The sequence below is a fragment of the Grus americana genome, chromosome 6 (genome assembly GCF_028858705.1).
Source record: "Grus americana isolate bGruAme1 chromosome 6, bGruAme1.mat, whole genome shotgun sequence".
Classification (NCBI taxonomy): domain Eukaryota; kingdom Metazoa; phylum Chordata; class Aves; order Gruiformes; family Gruidae; genus Grus; species Grus americana.
This window is the reverse complement of record NC_072857.1, coordinates 35,272,498-35,293,779: the sequence shown is the minus strand read 5'-3', so window position 1 is coordinate 35,293,779 and position 21,282 is coordinate 35,272,498. Positions and strand designations below refer to the sequence as shown.

The following is a 21,282-nucleotide window of genomic DNA, read 5'->3' as shown; positions in this document are numbered from 1 at the left end:
ATAGCCAATATTTTTATTCTATAGTCTTTTCTTCATTTTATATGCATACTGTATTTCTTTTGTTGTATGAGAGACATCCTTTTATAAGTTCACCATTAAGATGTATTAAAAATCAGCTGACCAAATAATGTAAATGTATGTGAATTCACTCTGAAGTATCCTTATGGTTATCTGCCTAAAGATAAGCCCAAACTTAGATGTTTTTAGAAAGAGAGCTTAATCCTCCAGAAATCACTTTCCTTTTTATTAACTATGTCTTGTTTCATTGCAGGAGGGGTTCAAAATGGGATTAACCCTTGAAGGCACAGTATTTTGTCTTGACCCACTAGACAGCAGGTGCTGATGCCAAGAAACTAAATGTGAAATTCCTACGCAGTGGGTTTTTTTTAATTCTGATCACGTATTCACAGATATTTTCCGTGTGCCAAAAATTGTTTTTTTTCAACATGTAAACTCTTGTGAGGTTTGCTTCTGTAAAAATCCAACTTAGTTCCAGTCTTTCCCTGTACAAATGTAAAAAGTTGTATTTGTTTATGAAATATGAATTAAATTACGCTGTTGTGTTTCTTTCACATTTTGGCCCAAGTTTACTACGCTTTATGACTATTAGCCTGGAGAAGTTATTCAGAAAGCTCACACATACCTCTCTCTGTTTGCAGACATGCAAGCATGATTTTTTTATGTAATACTTTACCTGGCAGCATTTTGAAATTATGTTTTTAAGGCATTATTTAATATTCAAGCAGTAAAATGATTAATATCTAGTACAAAAAGTTCAAATTGCAGTGAAAAAGCAGAAAATACTAACCTTTAATATATGCTTAAAAGGTAAATCTGGATGCCATGTAATTGATTTCATTACTGTGTATGATTACAATGCTGTATATATGTTGTTATTAGTTTATAAAATCCAGAAGAATTTTAGGTCCCTAATTCATGTTTTAGAAACTAACAAATTGCTAGTGTGCTAATTAGTGTTTAATGAGCATAGAACAACTGCTGAATTGCAGAATGGACAAAGTAACTGCCCTTTGTTTTGATATTTTATAGCTGAACTGTAAAGTATGAAATTTGGAATTCATTATGTGATAACCATAACTTAAAAACAAGATTATGGTCTTGCATTTACTTAAGAATTTATGTAATTTTGTATATAAACAGGCACTCTGTTTACTGGACTCAATTCTGTAACTTACTTTCAACACCTGAGTGTTTACAGTCAGGCTCTGTTGAGTATTTTTTTCACTGTCTGCTTTAATGTTATGTGTCTTACTATAGTTTTGAAGCTTGCTGCAAGAATCCAATATAAGTCCTTCATACCCATTGGTTGTTCATGTTACAGAAATAACTGCACACCAAAATTTTCAGCTGCTAGTGAGTTGAACACTGACCTGTCTATGCATACTCTTCATTAATTTTTAGCATAAGCAATAAAATACCATCTTAAAGCTATCTCAGAAAATTATTATCATTAGTGTTCTGATGCCCAAATTCCACCTTAGTTCAATTCAAAAACTTGAAAAATTCTAATATATTTTCCCCTCAAAACAGAGGGGAAAACAGATGTGGGAAAAAAAAAATCAGGTGGGTTTATTTTTTTATATTTTCTTTCCTCTTTAATGAGAAGTTTTTTGTGATACTTATGGTTTTGTCCTTAACAGTTACAGTTTACACCAAAAATACATTTTGCAAATTTGTCATCCCACGTATATCTCTAAGCCTTGTTCAACAAAGTACTTCTGCATGTACCGTTGAAGTCCACTGAAATGAATGGGATTCTTCCTTTGCTAAGTTTGACATACACTCAGGTACCTTGCTGAATGGGGGCCTTAATGTTCTACATTACATTAGTCTTCCTCTCTGTTATTCTGTGTTCAACGTTCATATAGAGTATTATATATAAATATATATATTAAAATATATAAAATCACTAACAAATAGAATAGTATATGTTTCATAAAGAAAAGTCTTTATAATTTTGTTTGTCATATAGTATTTTGGAATTTGTATAATGAGAATGTTTAGTAGCCATAGCAATGGCCTTTTTTAACAAATAGAATTTGTATTTTTATTGTACTTTAAAAAGCTTTACATAATAAGCATCTATTTAGTGGTCATTTATTATCAACGGTAACACTAAGATAATATTTGCACATTTTAAGAAACCTTTTTCGTTACTGATTTTTATGATAGTTGATTGCAAATGGCATGGTTAAATATTAAATACCTGGTCAATCCATACAAAAATACTTAAATCAACACAACAGTGCATTTTTAATGAAACAGTTATATGATCCAATTGGAAACTGTATTTCTATGTAATCTCAAGTGTCTGTTTAATTTTGCCTAAAATAAATGTTTTTAAATAAATTGCATCCTAGAACACAATGCTTATTCAGTAAAATGCCCCGTGGAAGGGATGGTGGGGAGGTGCTTAAGTGTTGGGCAGGACCTGCCACAAAGAATGGTTTAGTGCTGAAATGTGTCAAAGTGTCACAGTCACCTTGTGAGCTGGAAAGAATCTGATCTCAACCAGTGTAAGAGTAACTCCAGTGTTTGACCTTTATTGTTGAGCTTGGTCTGATCTGTACTCAACAGAGAAAAATCTTGTTCTGTATGCAACTACCTAATACTAGTAATTGGGGAGTAACTCTCTCCACAGTCCTTCATGGATTTAATGGACTCTTTATTGCTTTTTTTTAATATACTTAGTTGCTAAATATGCTTAGCTGCTAAATGACCCTAATGGTTATTTAAGGAGTAAAGGATGTACTTGAAGTCCTTTTGAATCCTAGAAAGCAACCTCTGTAAACCAGGTGTGTGCTGCAGGATATGGTGTTGATGCCTTTGAGAAAAGAAAACAAGTCTTAAACCATCTGGTAATTACTTCCAGTGCAAAATTTGTCTTCAAGCTAATACCCAAACCCCATTTAACTTCTGCCATTTGCGCAAATGGGGCTTGGACAGTTAATGGGAAGGGATGCTGGCAGGGCTAGCAAGTGGGGGGTATGTGTAATCTCCTGTCAGTTATCAACATGAGCAATTCTTTCTCAGGACACGTCTCCCTGTTCCCACTAGTTTCAGAGTTCTTTTACACATAGTGCAGTAACATCGTCTGCTAAATCTTCAGACTATTACTTAAAAAATGTATTATTTGAGAGCAGTACAAGGAGTCTAGGTGATTGTTCTTACTCTGTTTAGACTAAAAGGGAGTGCTCCTGTTGCTCAGATGATTAATTTTTTTTTCTGTTGAAGCTGTCTTGTTACAAATACTTACTGTTTCCATTATCAGTTAAAAGCAGAGTCTCTAAGCTTTCGGGGGCAGGGGGGGAAGCTTGATAGCTGGTTTGGACTGAGCATGTGAAGTGATTCTGCTAATTGTGTGGCCATAGGCATTTCACTTGACAGAAGCGTGTAAGAAGTCAGCGACGCCATCTACTAGATTAGAGATACAGTGCTAAATGAGTTGTGAAGAAGGGTTTTTTTGACCCATAAATTTGTCCTCCAACAAAACTAAAATACCAATGCAATTGGGTGCTACCAGATTTGTCCACACTTTTTTCTTCCTTTTGGATATCTTTTCTTTCCCTTTTTTTTTTTTCCTTAAACTTCTTTAAACTGTGATCACACTGGTGATCATGCTAACTGTGACTGTATCACTTTGTGGACATGTAATTCTAGATGTCGGTTCCACTTGTCACCTGCCCAACTACTGCACTGGTGTGTCATACCAAGCTATACTGACACCTAGAAGCATGATTCCTCACTTCCTATTCCTTTTTTTTGGTATGATATGGACTATTTTTCTCTTCCTACCTGCTTATTACACCATACCTGAGTAACTGAGGTGCTTAGGTTAGAATTCTTCTTAGGTCAAATAAGCTGATAGAAAGTGAGTTTGTGTGTTTTCTCTTTTTAACCTTTGACAAATTACTGAGCATCACTGCAGGATGTTCTTGGCTTAGACCATTGTCTTTACGTCAGATGGGTTTCTAAGTGGCTGTCTTTTGTCCTTCCATGTGACAGATGTGATTTGTGCTAAACGTATAATTGATCAAATCACTCAAATTGGCAAAGATTAAATCCTTCATGTGGCAAAATGAATTCTGTTTCATCTTGGCTTCACTTATGGAAAGGAAGAAAGGAAAAAGAAAATTCTCACACTTGCAGAAGTAAGCGTGGTTGTGTAATCCCAGAGGTGATTGAACGTGCCAAGGAATGGAGCTGGCTCTGAGACTTCATTATGATGATTATTTTTCAATTTGTGGAACTAAGGATGGTCTCATTCTCAGTGAGCAATTCTGCTTCACAAGAAGAGTCTCTTCTGCAAAGGAAGAGAGTGCCACTGCCTGAGAAACCTCTAGTCAAACACCCAGAGCTCCTGTTTTCCTTGTATCCCTTTCATTGCTAGAGATCGTCACCCTTTGGACACCCTCTTAAGACAAGAAATGTGTTAGTAATTGCAGGCAAGCTCTCAGCTTTCTTAATTGGACACTGAGGTTTTCTTGCTGCTTTTAAAATCAGAAGATTCAGAAGTCATGCTTTTAAAAAAAAAAAATCTGAATAACTGGCCATATGTTTTAAAACACAACCAAAAAGGCCTGCTAGTAGGTGCTCTGTAAGCTTCAGCTAAAAGATGGAAAGTAAGCTTTAGTATGTAATTAGCCTGTGTTTTTCCCCCCGCCACCACCCCTTTTAAGACATGCTGTCATTAAGAGACTGAGATGTATGTTGCATTGTCAGCTGGTGAAAAATACATAGCAGTTCTCATCAATGAAATAGAGAACAGGATTTCAAATATATCCTTTTGTTCAGTTATTTCACAATGGTAGGCAATGTTTTGTCGACATGAAAGTCTGACATTTGTAATATATGCAGCCTTCTGGAGATGCTTCAACATTCAGTGAGTGTTGGCGCATAGATTAAAGAAAAATTGCACATTTATTTATTCATCAGACCAAAACACTTCCTGGAACTGCAAGACTCTTTCAGTGGATTTCATGGACTGCATACATAATATTTGTGTGTGATGGGGTAAAGGTTTCTGAACATATGCATATGCAATTTATCTTTTGTGTTTAAGAAATTTCTTGAAAGTCTTAATTTATATATAGTTTGGGATAATAAACCCTGCAAATTTAGGCTCCTGTGGTGAATTCTGGAATAGATTGAACCTATTTTATGGCTCACATGAATGACAGCAGCCAAAATCAGTATATTTGTGCCTTTGGACTCTTTTCTTTCCTCTTCCCTGCCACCACACCCCCCCACCCCACCCCTTTTCCACTATTTATTTCAGAAAAACTTATGCCTTAAAATAAAGAATAAAAAGGAGCAGAAATAGATGAGGAAGGAAGTATAGAAGAAAATTAAAGGGATGAAAATGTCATCTTGTGCCACCAACACGCAGTTTAGTAAGAAGGCAATTTTTTGTGCAACTTAACTGATTTGATAACTTCTCTTAATCTGCCCCCTCACTTTTTATGCCTATCACAGGACTGCACAAGGGCTGCCAGGAAGCAGATTTTGCCATATTTGCAGTCCACAAGAACAGCTATTGGAGCTATTTCAGCTAGCCAGAAACAAGGAATGTTTTTCCTACCCCCTGTGGCCTCATTACCCAGTAGGTAGCTCACAGTGAGCCTCTTTCAAGATGCCTGTTTGCCACAAGCTCCAGTTTCCATCCATTTATCCCAATTTCTAGTAGCTTGTACCACATTAAAGACCTAGCTAAATTGTTTATCTGATGAAGGCTTCCAGGAGAGTCTTCTGTACTGAACCATTACAAAAGTGCTTTAGCTAATTATCCTTATTCCTGTATTGATTGGAAAGTGTGACAAAAAGAATAATGATCATCCATATTTTCTAAATGCCTATTAATAAATTGTTTATATAAATTAATCTCCTTACAATAAGAGCTTTCCCAAAAGAGGAGTCTTGGAATAGACCCTTAAGAATTTTCATTAATTCCATTTCCTTTGCAGCTTCATCCTACACACAAGCTTTTCTGACAAAAAAGCAACTCAAAATCGATTCCACTGATCATTTGTAAAAGCTACTTGGGGCTCTACCATGTGTGGTCTTTAAATTGTTGCAAGTTTTATTTCTTATGCGATGGTATTCTGTCAGCATTTTATTCAGTAAAAAATCAGATGCTTTTTGAAGCTTCTGCACAAAAATTAGAATTGGAATATTTTGAGCATGTTTCACTGAGAATAACTAAATGAGTTCTCTAGGAATCTGTAGTGGTTTGCTTTTGAAAACTATTGTGTGTTTCAAATATTTTGGTGTTCTTGTGGTTTTTTAAGGGAACTTCATTGTTTTCAAATAAAGCGTTCCTTGACACTGGGAAAACTCAAAAGCCTGTGTGCTGCGTTGGGATAAAATACGGGTCTGGGGAGGTGGGGAGAGAAGCAACAACAAAACCTATTTGAAAGGCCTTGATAGACTGTAAAAATATGGGGGTTTTTTCATGCTCATCATTAAGTTTTAGGGTATGTTAGAACAATATTATCATTCACATACATACTTTGCTGATTTTTTTTTTTGTAGTGGAAGAGAACTACTATAATGGCAGATTAAAGTCACCTACAGTTTAAACAATGCAGGAATGGATTCTCCATGTTTTTACAACCTTATATGTATTAGAAAGCTATGAAGAAGCCAGAATAGATCTGAATTTCTGAAACACTTTGACCCTGTAAAATAATGCCATGATCACGTGTAATTTGTGACAAAATAAACCTAGGGTGCAAAATGAGCAACTACATTTGGAAAGAAAGGTAAGAGAGTTTGAGAGAAGTGAGTGTTAATGAGAAATTTTACAATGTAATGAAAATGCTCTGTGGGATTGCTTGTCTGACTGGGCTTAGCCATACTCTATTCCCAAGTGAGGCGATATTTGTGTAGTTTTAGCTGCAGATCTGACATACTGCTGAGAAGCAAAAAACCAAATAATTAAAATGCCTTATGCTGTCTCATAAAATCATAGAATGCTTTGGGTCAGAAGGGACCTCAAAGCCCACCTAGCTCCAACCCCCCTGCCATGGGCAGGGACACCCTCCACTAGACCAGGTTGCCCAAAGCCCCATCCAGCCTGGTCTTGAACACTTCCAGGGATGGGGCATCCACAGCTTCTCTGGGCAACCTGTGCCAGGGCCTCACCACCCTCATAGAGAAGAGTTTCTTCCTAATATCTAATCTAAATCTCCCCTCCTTCAGTTTAAAGCCATTCCCCCTTGTCCTATCACTACAGGCCCTTGTAAACAGCCCCTCTCCAGCTTTCAATACAGATTATCAATAGTAGCGTGTGAATTTCCAGATTATCAACAGAAGTGTGTAATGATCAAAAGTTTTAAAGTTGTGTGCCTGTTTTCTCATCCTTAAAGTTGTGAGTCTGTACTAAAATCTCTCCTTCAGTGTTTAAGGACTGTTAGCATTCACTGTATGTATTTTGATAGTACCTGTAGATTGCCATAACATTTAATGTACATTGTAAAAAGTTGGTTTACAGGTTGTGATCTGTGTCATCACAATTGGATGCTGTTGCAACATTGATGTATGAAATGGAAGTAATAATGTAGAAGGTTCCGTTATTAAATAGTCCTTTAAAAATGTAGATATTTTAAAAGAACCAAGTGCTGTTTAAAAGTCAGAAATATGTGACTAGAGACCTAAGTAAACAAGATAAATTGCTACTTGGCACTGTAATAAATAAACCAGTAAGGCCACCAAAGTCACATGAGTCATATAGCCATAATGAATTTACTTGAAACTTAGGAAAACAGGGATTTGTTTTCTCAACACCACAGATTCAGTCTCTCACAGACCTCCCCAGTTAAAAAGTTCAATCCCAAAGGGAAGAAAATCCTACACGATACTCTAAACAATATTTGACTCTGATCCAATGTATTGCTGTAGATAAGTTTACCTCAAGGTTGAACTAGAACCATGATCATGACATCACTGCATATTGAGAAAGCACAACTATTCGGAAATAATATCATTATTCGTAAAGGCATTCTCTGCTGAAAAAGCATGAGAAGATTAACTGTATTACAGCTTTAGTGGTCTTATTTTAAAGCATTCATGGAGGGGTCATCCTGATTCTTGGTGTGTTCATAAGCAAACTTTATGGTTGCAAAGGATACTGGGAAGCAATGAGAAAGGCAGTGTAAAAGGAAAGCTAATGTGAGATTATCAACAGGAAAACCTGAATTTGCATGACAACACAGACCACAGAAATCATAGAATCACAGAATGGTTTGGGTTGGAAGGGACCTTAAAGATCATCTAGTTCCAACCCCCCTGCTGCGGGCAGCATCACTCACATGATGTGTAACTGCTCTGAAAATATAAATTTTTGAGTGTGAACTTTTATCTGATTCAGAAAATACTACTGAGCAATCTCTATCAAGTGTCTAAATACTACTGTATCACTGGTTTACTGATAGGTTTCATTTTTCAGAAAAAAATGTGGACAAACTGTTTACAATATCTAAAGTGACTTTTGCTTATTGATCAATTAGCATTAGAATGGAAAAACTGGTATCTATTGCTGCACACACAGCATTGTGTAGTATGCAGACAGTAACGTGCAAACAAGTATGCTGAATGCTTTTCCTACAGAGACTGGTGCTTAAAAATGTAGCTCTGGAGCCAAGAGGGGAGCTTGAGGTGGTTAAATGGGGAGATGCTTCATACACTGCAATTTCTGGACAAGAATACAGATTGCCAGACTGATAGAGTTTGTGGAAATGTCAAGTTGATCTCCATCAGGATTTCAAGCACAATGTAAGTAAGTGCAGACAGATGTCGAAGGCATTCCAGCCACTGACCCCTCTCTCAGCTATTGTAAAGCAGAGAACATTTAAAACTTCCTTTTTCTCAGCCTGAGAGTAAAGCCATGGGAAAAGTTACCTTCAGATACATTCCGGCAGGATTTAGATTAAAATCTGATGCCCCATATTTAATTAAAAAGCAAAAAGACAGTAAGCAAGAGAGAGTTTAATGGTATATAGAGAAAATGCATTACCCCTATGTTTTATAAATGCAAGCTTTTGAAACTAGGAGTCATTATTTGTCCATAGAGCATTCTAGCTTCTGTTTGTTTGAATACTACTTATTTTTCTTACAATTGCTTAGATTTTATGAATTCATTTTTATTTTTTCATTATTTTAATTTTCCTAGAGAACCTCCTGGAAAAGTGTGAAGTATGCGGGCTATGTATATTTCAATATTCAGATGTTTCTACCTAGAAATAATGGCGAGACACCTTTCTTTCTTAAAACCTAAAATCCAGTCGTCTTCCCAGGAATCACAAATTGCATGTTGTTTCTAAGGGTAAGCAAGCCTACCAAGGAAAGTTGGAAAAAATACTGTGGTTGGCCCCGAGAAGCATGCTGTCTTCCAGGAATGCTGAATTAGTTTGTAATCTACAGCTTTGTGTCTCCTTATGCTTGTGCTTTTCTTTTTCCACACCTCATGCAACAGCATCACACAGCTTGAGCATTGATTGAAAATGATCCAGCATTACACGCTTGGAAAGTAGCACTTGTGGCTGATTTCCAGGAGAACACTGTTTTAAGCATGAGCTGATGGGGTGTTGGCACCCATTTAAGTGCGAGCATACAGAGAAGCAAGTTCTGTGCATAGCGAGACCTGCAAAAAGGCAGGGACAATTCAAGGTTTTTGAAGTTTTGCAAACTGCTCGAAGAGCCCTGCTCCTCTTTTTCTGACCCCAGATACCAGAAACAGTAACTCCCAGTGCTGAGACCACCTGTGCAGGTTGAGTACCAGCTGGGTTTCCAGTTGGGAGACTGGGACAGGACAGTAAAAACTGGTGTCACTGCAAACCCACAACTTGATGCAGCCACCTCTGAAATTATTTGTATAGTATGTTTTGAATTCTACATAATATTGTAAGACCTCTTTTTTAATTATTTTTCTCCTCTCTTTTCTGTAGTCCGAGTAGTCTTCTCAACTCTTTTTTAGGGCAGCTTCTCAGGCTGATGCTGCTACCACCTTGTAGCCTCTCTCTTTTTATCCAGCCAGATGTTGGCTGTTAGTTTTATTCTGGTGTTATAGTTTATGTCCTAACAATACATAATGAATATATGCTAGAAAAACATTGCCAAATTTATAAACCAGGAAAAGAGAACAGTACCATACGTTCGTTCTATAAAAATAATTTCTGACCAAAATTCTCATGTGCTGCTCTGGGATTGTCTTCTACATATTGGCTTTTCAAAGCTGATTTGTTAGTGCAAGTGCGCATCTACCTTCTACTTGCACTCCTGTATTGGGTGTTTCTTTACTGTTGTTGGTATGGTAGGATAAATTCAGAAAAATACTCCTGCCTCTTTTTATATCCCTTAGTGTCATTGGATGGCAGACTGTTTTGTATATTATTATTATCTCTTTCTTTTCTGTCATAATAAACTGTCTTTATCTCAACCCATGAATTTTACATTTTCCCTGATTCTCATCCCCATCCCACTGCAGGGGTGTGAGCAAATGGCTGTGTGGTGTTTAGTTGTCTGCTGGGCTAAACCATCACACAGGCCATTCCTTTATCTTCATGTGTATCTGTATATCGAGATGTAGACATAAATAAGGTTATACACATAAACTCTATCTTTTTCTATTGCTCCACTGCTGTGATCTTTATTCCTTTAAACTAAAAGAAGCTCAGAAGTTCAGGGTAAGGGCATTAAAGTCCCTCTGCAGTGGAGAAGGTCACCTCCTGCAAGGTGGTGTGAGGTAGAAATCACAGCTGCTATAGAGGTTCATCAGACCCAAATATGCAGGAGGGGTTGTGTGGCCCAGCAGGTCCATCTTGCACTAGCTCCATGGAGATGGTGACTGATGCAGTTGAAGGTGTTGGAGACAGTGAGGAGCCATTCCAGTCAGAATAGGAACAGGAGGACAAGGCAGCCCAGGAATCCCAGCCCTGGCTGGCCTCATTGGCTGTGAAATACTTTATATGTGCTGGGATGGCTTGCACATGCTGATGGGGTGTCTGTACCCCACTCTGGACTTGAATGAGCATCTGATGTTTCAGCTCTGGATTCCACCTTACTCTTCCACTCCCCTCTTCCTCACCTCAGCAGTCCCTGCGCAGGCACCAGAATCGTGCTTAGTTACAGACACATCCATTAGTCTGGTCTCTTGACTAGTTTATACAGGACTTTCCTTTCTGCTCATGAAAAGAAATCCTGTATTGAAGCTCACTTGATAGGCCTTAATTGTTTTTTCTCCACAATCTTTAATTGCTTCCTGTGGAGCGTCTGTCTCTGCCGAGAGAGAAACCAGGCTTCCAAGCACCACTGCTATAGGACCTGTTTGAAGCGTAAGTATTTAAACCTCATGAAAGGCAGACTAGATATTTCTTATGAATCAGTCCCAGCTTCCCTTTAAACACTGTCTGGAATACTTTCTTTGTGTGGCTGCCATCATGGTCCTCAGCAGTTCATTTGGTGAGGAGGTGCTGGTAGAGGCCAAGCCAAATGTACTCTTCATTTCCACAGTGCTCTCTCAGGACTGGTCTGTGGCTATGACAGATTAAATGCACATGGAAAAGTGAACTGCTGCCCCACAAGCTTGGCTGCCTTGACTATCCAAACTCTGCCACCCACACAATTCTCCATGACCAATATTCCTGTTAATATTTTCATCCTCCTGTCTATTACTGCAGGCCCATGTCCTATTTGTTAGGAATTCCAAAAAAGGGACCAAAGGCAGCGTGTCCTCCAAATTTGTGCATTAACTCAGGATAAGACCACACATTGAAGTGAACTGTAAAGCTTCCAGCTTCATCTCCGCCATTGATTGATGGATTAATTCCCAAATGCACCACTGCTTCTGGCTGTCATAGTTAGCCAGCTCAAGTCCTGGGAAGTCCAGGGCACAGTCAGGATCCCGTGCAAGGGATTTCCTTGATGGTTGGAGGAAACATGTCAAGCAGCAACGAAAAGGCAGACTCTTAGAAGGTTCATGTGGTCAAAGTCTTCCCACAAACTTCTTTCCTCTTCAACTGCATTGGATATAAGTAGCTTTTCTTCTGAGTCTTTGCCACTGTGGCCAGGGGCTTTCCTGACTTCTGCTGCGAGTAAAACACTCTAGTCAGAGATGGTTCTGGTGGAGAAAAGGGCAGTGTGTGCTGCAGCCCAGCCTGTGGGAACCGTAGGGTGCAGTCTGTCCATGCACGGACTGCCAAGCCTTTGGCTGAGCCAGGCCAGGTTATGACAGCTTTAGCAGTTTCCTTTGCAAGCTGCAGCTGGAGCTGGTCTCTGGATGGTCTGGCTGGGCAAACAAGTATAAGTGCAAGGGTTGGTGGGTGAGAAGGTTTGGGTTGGGGACAGAAATTATGAGCTTTCAAATTAGCAGCCTGTTGGTGTAATTAAAAGGGAGAGGCATGGAAAGGCTTGCAACTGGGGACACTGAAGAGAAAGGCAAGAGAGAAAGCTGCGTAATTCTGTTCTTCAATCACTCTATCTTGTGTCAGCATTTTTAGCAGCTGCCCAAGAAGCAATGAACCACCTTTTATGTCAGTATATATGTGCACAGCACACTTACGTTAGACCTTCTGTTACCCTTAGGGTATCCTTTATGGCTTCCCAAATATTTGCTGCCTGACTTCATATCCAATGATCGATGTGTGTGGAGCCCATCATAATGCATGGAGAAAGCCCTTCTCCAGTCGTGTGTTTCAAAGTCATGGAACTTACTAACTGCTAACAGCAAGGAATTCTTTGGTCAGAGGGATATATATTTATGCTGGTGCATTGGAGTACATTTTTGTGTGATTTAATTGGTATTGTGTCATAATAGCCATTATTGACAGAGTATAATAAATTATTTTAAGCTGACAGTGTTTCTCCCTGTGATTGTTCTATAAGTACACTTTGACATACTTGCTCGGCAACATAGGCACCTATCTCCCCCAGGGCTGCAGACATTTTTCCTCCCCTATAAGGATTAGCATAACATATTTCTACTCCTATCTCTAGGGAGTCTAGTTAATTCTTGTTTGTCCCCCTCTGGAATAAGGAAAAGTGTTTGAGTAAAGTTCATAATAATATGATTCCCTACATTTATGTGAAGTCAACCTGCAGTTTGGAAGAAACAGTATGAACCTTTTGCTGCTTAAGAATATGACAGGAGTGGGTTGTCAACAAACACATTATATTCCAGCTCATGGCTTTAATCATGCAAATACTTACATATATGTGTGTGTCTAAATGCAAAGACTTATATACATATATATATATATATGTGTATGTAAATTCAAACAAAAAACCTCCAAAGATCTGGAAGAGCCCACAATAGCACAGTAAGTAACCAGATGAATTAAGTGTAAGAGCTGTGGTCTTCATCACTGCCAGATTAATGCTGCTATGAATCTTGTGAAATACTATTGTCTCCCCAGACTTTTACTGCAATCTACAAGCTTACATATTCCAATGAATCTCAATTTATATCATATATAGTTTATGCCGACTTTATTTTGGGGATCTTAAAAAAAAAAGGGGGGGGGGAAATAGGAATATTCTTATTTACTCTAGCATTTTCAGTGAAGAATAAAGGGGAATTTCAAAGAAACTGATCAAGAATGGAAAGTTCCTGCTAAACCATAAAGATATTTCTTTGCTACAATTTGATGATTCTTATGATATTGGATATGTGTGACATATGCTGTTATTCTAAAATGGGTAGGGAAGTCTTATGTAGAAACAAAGCATGTTATAACATGTCAGAAAGTTGAAGTGTAAGGGCAGTTTTGTCAAAGTAAACACCACATTTTGAAAAGGTTTTGTTAGAAGAAAAATCAGGGCATTTCACAACTTAAGCCAAGATAACTATAATTATTTCCAGGATGTGTTCTCTCTTCTTTATGTCTGCGTTTTCAGATACGTACATCCTAGTACTTGGGGTTTATTAAACAAATTGTTAGCATTGTAAAGAGTTACTTAGTTAATTTTCCTTCTCACCCAAATCATTCTGTGGGTTGGATGTTCCAACTACCCTATAGTGAGGTAAAGCAATGGGGTGCAAGAGAGGAGTACGTTCCTGTTGAGCTGAATTACTTTGTTCTATGACTTGATTTTTTAGCAATCTTTAGCTATCTATTTAGCAAATTTTAACTAAATTGAATTTCATTAATACTTCTAGGCTGCAATGTTTTTATGTCAAATACTAGTGACTTTTTTTTTACTTCTCATGATATCTTAACTAATTTATGAGAAAAGCTTTTAGCACGGTCACTAGTAACCCGTCCTCCTTTCACATGACATGACCACAAGCTGAACTCTGCAATGAAGATTTTACTTCTCTTGTTTTGTCCCTGATCTGAAATGATATCAAGTTTCTGTTGTTTCTGGAAAAACTCAAATCCAAGCTAAACTCCAACATGCTCTGTGGTTTTGATCTAAGTCTGAACACGCAGTTTACAAATCTCAGGCTGCTCTGCTAGGAAAACCTTGACAACCATCTGCTTCATTTTGCTTACCAAAATCTTACATTAATTTTAGCCACTGGCCTAGCTTTGCTGCTGTTGGCACAACAGGGGAGTCAAATCAGGCCTGTCCCATTTTTGTCCTCTTTTAATAGCTTGGCAGAGAGACAAGCTTGTATTGAATTAGTAATCATTTACTCATGGCCATACCATAACAGCAGTGATTAGTTATTGCTTGGGACAGCATCTGTGCCTTCGAATGTCTGCAAGATAGAAATAATCTTGCCTGAGCTGAGCAAGAAGGGTTTCATCTCACCTCCATGTGGCATTCCGAGGCTGAGACAGCGTAGAAGACCTCCCAGGACCTGACCATGGCAAGTACCTAAAACCTGGGCAGCTTTGTGTTAGTCCAGAGCACAGCAACCGTGGTCAAAACCACAGGGAAATTTAGGGGAAGCGAAGGGGGATGAGTAAAGATGTTAGCTTTAGTGGTTCCCAACCTTTGCATGCTAGTACCGAGTGCGTCACCCCAGGACATGGCTTCAACGTCCCGTGGTTCGGTATGACTGCTGTGAGTGCCACAGGGTATCTTGGGAAGTAGCGATGCTGTGTGTCATTCAGGTTTGCTAATGCTGAGGGGGTTTTTCTTTGCTTTGTTGTTTTGGGTTTGTTTGTTTTAATAGATGAGGAAGAAGTACATGTCATAGGATTAGGAGTGAAGCAGTCTGAAGGGAGGCTGGTCAGGCAGGAATGTTTTCTTTAGAGGGAGGGAGGACAGACGTTGAAAGATGAGAGTTGGAGAAGATAGCTAGGAGAGAGCTCTGGAAAAACCAGCATTGCCACTCATCTATACCTCTCACTAGAAATGTAAACGAGATAATTTAAACCTCCTTGCTTTAAAGAAGAGACTTCAAATCCTTTTAAAGACAACAAGACAACAGCTCATGGAATTAAAAAAAAAATTAAAAAGGAAAAAATAGAAAAAGTGTAATAATAGAATATTTTGTTATTTATGCAGTTTTAAAATACTTGCGCTTCCTGTCATTATCTTACTGTGGATTGAACAGGAATTAGTAAGAAATATCTCCTATAAGAAGAGTCCGGTATATTTTTGTGGGTCTTTCAAGACACTGAAAAATATATAGGCCACTTTGTCCTGCCGCTTTAAACTGCCGATATAAAATCCATGCAATATGTGAGCTGAGTGCAGCTTGTTCTCACACTGAAATTCTATTGAAGGCTCAGTAACAGGCTATACAGTTGTGAAAGATAACAGGGAAAGAAGCGGAAGGAGTAGTTGTCAGACTGCTGGCAGTATTGCTTTCTAAAGCCTACACAGAACGAAACGCTTCATTTCGCTTGTTTCTGTTTATTACTTTGGATGTATTGCCCGTTTAATTCCATTGCTGTACTTCTCTTCAATAAAGCGTATCACACAGTTATGATTTTAAACAATTACATGGGCTACATATTTATAGAAACCCAATCCCAGCAGGAGCCTGCAATGTTTCATAACAGCCTTTCTAAATGATTGCCTGGTGAAATGCTGACCGCAGTGTAGTCGATTTAATTTCTATTACATGCAGATGGCTATCTTTGTGTGGTTTACTTTGCTGCAACAGCATTCTGTGTCAAGGTGACACTGTACCAAATTACAGCAAGAATTAGCAAAAAAATTAGTGATGTGCTTATCAGACTGTTTTATTTGGGAGTTAGTTGATTTTGGTTTTATTGATGTCCTTGGGGAAAAATCCAACCTGTTTTTTCTCAAAATGTTTTGGATCTAAAATTAATATTGCCAGAGATTATTAAATTATCTGGGCTTGTCTGCTGTTTCCATCTGTTAATAGAAAGTGCAACTACATGCTTTTCTTCTTGATGATTGGCATTATGTGATTTACTTTGACAATTTTCTATTTGTAAAAGTCTTTGTGTTACCAATCTGAGACATATGAAAATTGAACATCATCAAAACTGCATTAAAAGACACCACGTAGGTACAAGCTCTCTTAGATATCCTCACTTACATGCAGATTGATTTCCCAACATTTTAAAAATGGTTTTCTCAGGACCTAGGGGGAATTCAGTATCCAAATTTCACAGAAATTCAGTGGAAAATACCAGCTGATGCAACTCACTGTAAGTTTAGATTTTAGCAGCAGTGGAGAGACGGAGGTGCAATTCAGAGGTCTGCCAAGAAGGACCTAAGGACTTCTGGGTAGTTTGAGCCACTTGAATCCTAATAGTCCTTGGCTGATCCCTGGATTTAATTTGACTGACTCAGACCCCCTCGTGCAGCCTCCCGTTGTGCTCGGTCTTTTCCCTCGGTGCTCTGCGCTGTGCATTTCACCACCACCCTCATTCCCAGTGCTGACTGCAAGCACATACCCTGTGCCAGGCCTTCCAATAAAATCCTTGCAGTGAAGCTATTTGGCCATCTCCCTTCATGCCTGAATGGAGGGAACCGTCCTTTGATTTGTACGAAAGCTTTGAGGGTCACTTCATAAGATTTAGGATCTGTAGGCTGCTGTAAGACTGCTAGAGATGATGTAAACTCTCCTGTACCCAATGCATGCTTTCTCAGTGGGAAAAAAAAAATAGCTCCCATGTAAAGAATACAACTGAGTAGATAAAAATGGACACTTCAATTTTTGAATTTGAGTGAAAACTTCAGAAAATATAAGCATCTGCAATAAGGAGTCTTCTGAGACACGTTTGCAGGCCAGCCTTACTGAGTGTCATGGTGCCAAGTGTGGCATACCAAATCATACCAAAAGAGGGATTACTTATTTATTTGCTTTCAATCCATGCTGAGGAAAGGGTCTTCTTCCATCTATTGTGGAAAGTACTTGATTTTCCCTCTGTCATGAGGCAGACATAGAATATTATGTCACAAATCAAATTACTGAAGTGTAACAGAAAAACTAGCATTGCCACTCATCTGTACCTCTCACTAGAACTGTAAACAAGATAATTTAAAGCAGCTTGCTATTAAACAAGAGATTTTAAAATCTTTTTTAAAGACAACAGCTCATGGAGTTAAAAAAAAAAAAAAAAGTGTAATAATAAAATACTTACGCTGAGAGAGACTTAACCAGGGATTTCTTGGTGTGGAGGTCTGTAGAAGAAAAATCCACCATGATAATTCCCAATTTATTTTCTCAATTAATCATTCTGTATTCTCTATATATTGTGAATCAAACAGTGTAAAGTATTGTCTTAATGAACTTGTAATATCATTTTATATCAATATATCAATCTCATGCATGATTCTACTAGTACGTGACATAGCCATTAAATAATAATTTTGCTCAGGTACTAAGATTCAAAGGTTCTTTTGTTATTTCCCATATAGCTTGAATCAGTATACATCACCTGAAGTGTTCAGCTCTTCATCTTAATTTTTCCCTGAACCTCACTTGAATCTATTATGAATATCCTTTTTCCTTCTTAGCCTCTTAGACTTCGTGCCAAGCATTACTGATTATAGGTAACACTGGGCTTGCTCTCCTCTCTAGGCTTACTCTGAACTGTAAGCCTGAGTTAGTTCAATTGTAAAGCTTTCTTTACTATTTGTGAGGACGTACCTACATTAAAAGCCATCGCAAGAATGAAGGTACAGATGAGGCAGAGGCTGTGCACCTGATGTTTCTTTTTAAAGGATAATAAGAATCAGGTTCTGTGCGGACTTTGACTCTTACGTTTCCATCTAGCAGTCGCTTTGCTAATCCAGGCCATTCTCATGAACCTCTATGTTTAAAAGCTCTCTGCTACATGACCATGCTTTGTTTTACAGTCTGAAAACCACTGAAAACCGTAAGTAATGTGACCTGATGCATTCATTCACTTTAAAGTTCCTGCAACTGCAATATCATGAGTGACTCTGTGATGGCCAGAGTATACATACTGGGAGAAATGTGAACAGAAAACGTGCAATATCTAGAAAGTACCAAGAAAGAGATGATGTAAAAGTAAGTAAGTAAATATAATGATCGTGATCTTAAGTTGAAAGCAGCTGCAAGTCTAAGTGCTGTAAGTAAATAAAATCACAAATAAGAGATAATAAATATAGTTATTCCAAGGACCTTTAAATTTCTGTGTTTCTAGAAAACTCTTCTGTACTTGTTATGCTATATCTATTTTATGAGGTAATATCCTTTAACTAAAAGAGGAACTCTGCATAATTGTGTATTCAAATATGTCAGTAAAAATATGCAAGAATGAAATCCTCTGGGACTATCTAAATTAAATTCTGTAGTCTGTTATAACAGTTCTGTTGAATTTTTTTTTTTTAATTAAACTGCAGAAAGTTCCCATAGAGGATCAATTCTAGAAAATCTTCATAGTATTGTATAGATTACTGTAGATATCCATAGATAATAATAGCCATCCTATATAAACTTTTGTCATCATCCAATCGCCATTTAGACATTGGATACTTGGAAAAGTTTTATACAGCTATGAAGAAAATCAGCAGTTTCTGGGTCGTGATTTCTCTTTTCTGGATCTCATGGTTCAACTTAAATAATTTATTTTCCAGTTTTCTCTTGCACTTTAAAAATTATGTTCATGAAAATCATCAAGTTAATTCCTTATGGAAGCAATGATCTTCTTCCAGAAGTGGAACTTCCTTACTTAACAAATGAATCCGGCCCATTTTTCTTTTTAAATAACTGTACTTTTAGAGACTGTCTCCTAAGTATGTTGATATTGGGGTTTTGTGTGTTGTGCAAGAATGAAGTGATGTTGATCAGGGGAGGGAAAGAAGAAGAGGGAAGTTATGAAATACAGTCAGACATTTCTGAATGTCATGTGAAAAGAGGGTGCTGAAAATCTAATAAAAGACAGGAACTGGGATTCAGGACAAAATTTTATTGGAGACTACTGCAGGACCAGAAGAAAACCCTGATAAAATGATTAGAGGTTGGCCAGTTGGTGCAATTCAGATGGAAGGTGTAGAAAGCAGATTATCTCCTCATATCCAGGAGATGATAGAGAACCCAAAATAGTTCTGTGGAAGAAAGTTGATTACACAACAAAAAGCATTTCATGTTGTCACGTTTGTCACAGCATATACAAACCAGAACAGTGGTCAGCCTCTGCAGGAAGCACGCAACTGGTTTGAAAGTGCCAGAAGAGTAATCAGTGCATTGGCAGATAGGGTGACAAGAGCACTGTTAGTTTAGGAAGGATGACAGGATCACAAGTCAGCCAAGTTTTTGAGATCTGTCTGCACCCTTGTTCAAAGCAAACACAAAAAAAAAAAAGGTTTAAAAAATCAGATTTGTTTGCATAATGTCTGGAACAAGGTGACGGATTAAACAGAAAACTCAAAAGAAAGCAGATGAAACTAAAAGGGTCTGAACATAACCTTTGCCAGCCCTCTTTGTCTTTGAAAGAGAGGACGTGTTCTCTTTTCTCACTCTCAGTCAAGAAATTTCCTGTTGCTTTCTATTTTGCAGCAAATCTTACATACTCCCCTACGGGAAAAAGCTTCTTTTTATCCCCACTGGGGCCTCACCATGCATCAGTGTCCTGCCTTTGCCATCTGTCTCCTGACTTGCCCCGTCTGTCAGCCACCTCTCTGTCCAACCTGTGCTCAGATGCTTCCCCATGGCTCCAGGGGCTTCCCATGGCCAGTGGCAAGCGGCGAGCAGGCTGCACCCACCTCCACATATCTGGGGGTGGGGGGCAGGATCACTGGAACAGAAGTATCTGCAGGGATCAATGGACACAAGAGCACCAGACTGTGGTGGCATTGTCATTCTAGAAGAAAATGGAAAGTGTCTTAATTATAAACTGAACAGGGACTTGCAACCCAAAGTGGTGTCCGCGATGCAGGGAACAATGAAAAGCAAGAGGACAACAACAATCAGAAAATAATCAGATACGGGGCGGGGGAAGTTGCAGCAGTGGAACAGAAGGATGAAGGACTGTGGGCAGGACTTGGTGAGCAATGGGCATCCGGCAAACAACTTTTTAATTAGTGACAATTGTGAAAATATCAAGTTGAATATGGACACAGGAGATAGCTGATGCCTGGAGAAACACTGTTCCAGGTGTATGGCAAAAATGCAATTATGGGAAGAGTGAGAAACTTCATATTTCAACTTTATACAAAAAAATATAAACCAGTCTAGATGCCAAAAGAGTATGATCTGCAATTTCTGGAACTCCCGTGAAGGATAAGACCCCATAAAATGGATTGAATTTATTAGAGTAGAATGGTCATTACAGCACAAGATTAGTCCTTAACAACTGTAGATGGATTTTTTTGCCATCAATGGTATTCATTCTGAGAAAAAAATGTGTTTTAATTGGCATTTAAGGGTCATTTAAGGACTGGGATATATAATAGATTGTTTACATTGGCCCTAAATAAACAGCAAATATCAAGGAAATTGTTAAGGCTTTTGCTTGTGCCAAAGATTATAAAAAAATCTCAGAGGAGACCATGTCAGTAAAATAGAAAAATCAGCTCCTTGGAATAAGTACGGATAAGCTTAGGCTGGGGGGGCGGGGGAGGGGGGGGGAAGAGAGAGAGATATTTGGCTTAATCTCAGACAGTAAGAAAATAAGAATACATTTGTGAGCTCTCATTTAATCAAATCCATTTTTTCTAGATGTGATGTATTTTAAATGAGTGTCTGGCATACAGCAATAATTCAGTGAACACCTCAAAAATTTTCTGTGCAGTATGGGGTAAGTTCTAAGTATTTTTTTCTTCAGTGTAGCAGGTTGGTAAGAAAAAGGTTTTGAAATAATTAAGTGCTTACCTGCAAAAAAAGGTGGCAGAGTAACGTGGATACTTTGCTTAGTACTGAGT

The 21,282-nt window shown here is 38.2% G+C and overlaps 1 protein-coding gene across 9 annotated transcripts in view; it reads left to right on the top strand.

Annotated features, from left to right (window-relative positions):
- Positions 1-1,515, top strand: part of GULP1 (GULP PTB domain containing engulfment adaptor 1) — a 159,251-nt gene extending 157,736 nt beyond the window's left edge. For all 9 annotated transcript variants that reach the window (XM_054830298.1, XM_054830290.1, XM_054830297.1 and 6 more), the window contains one exon: positions 272-1,515. In XM_054830298.1, coding sequence (XP_054686273.1) covers positions 272-343 — 72 coding nt within the window. In that variant the 3' untranslated portion in view covers positions 344-1,515. The remainder of the gene's footprint in view (positions 1-271) is intronic.
- Positions 1,516-21,282: the final 19,767 nt, after the last annotated feature.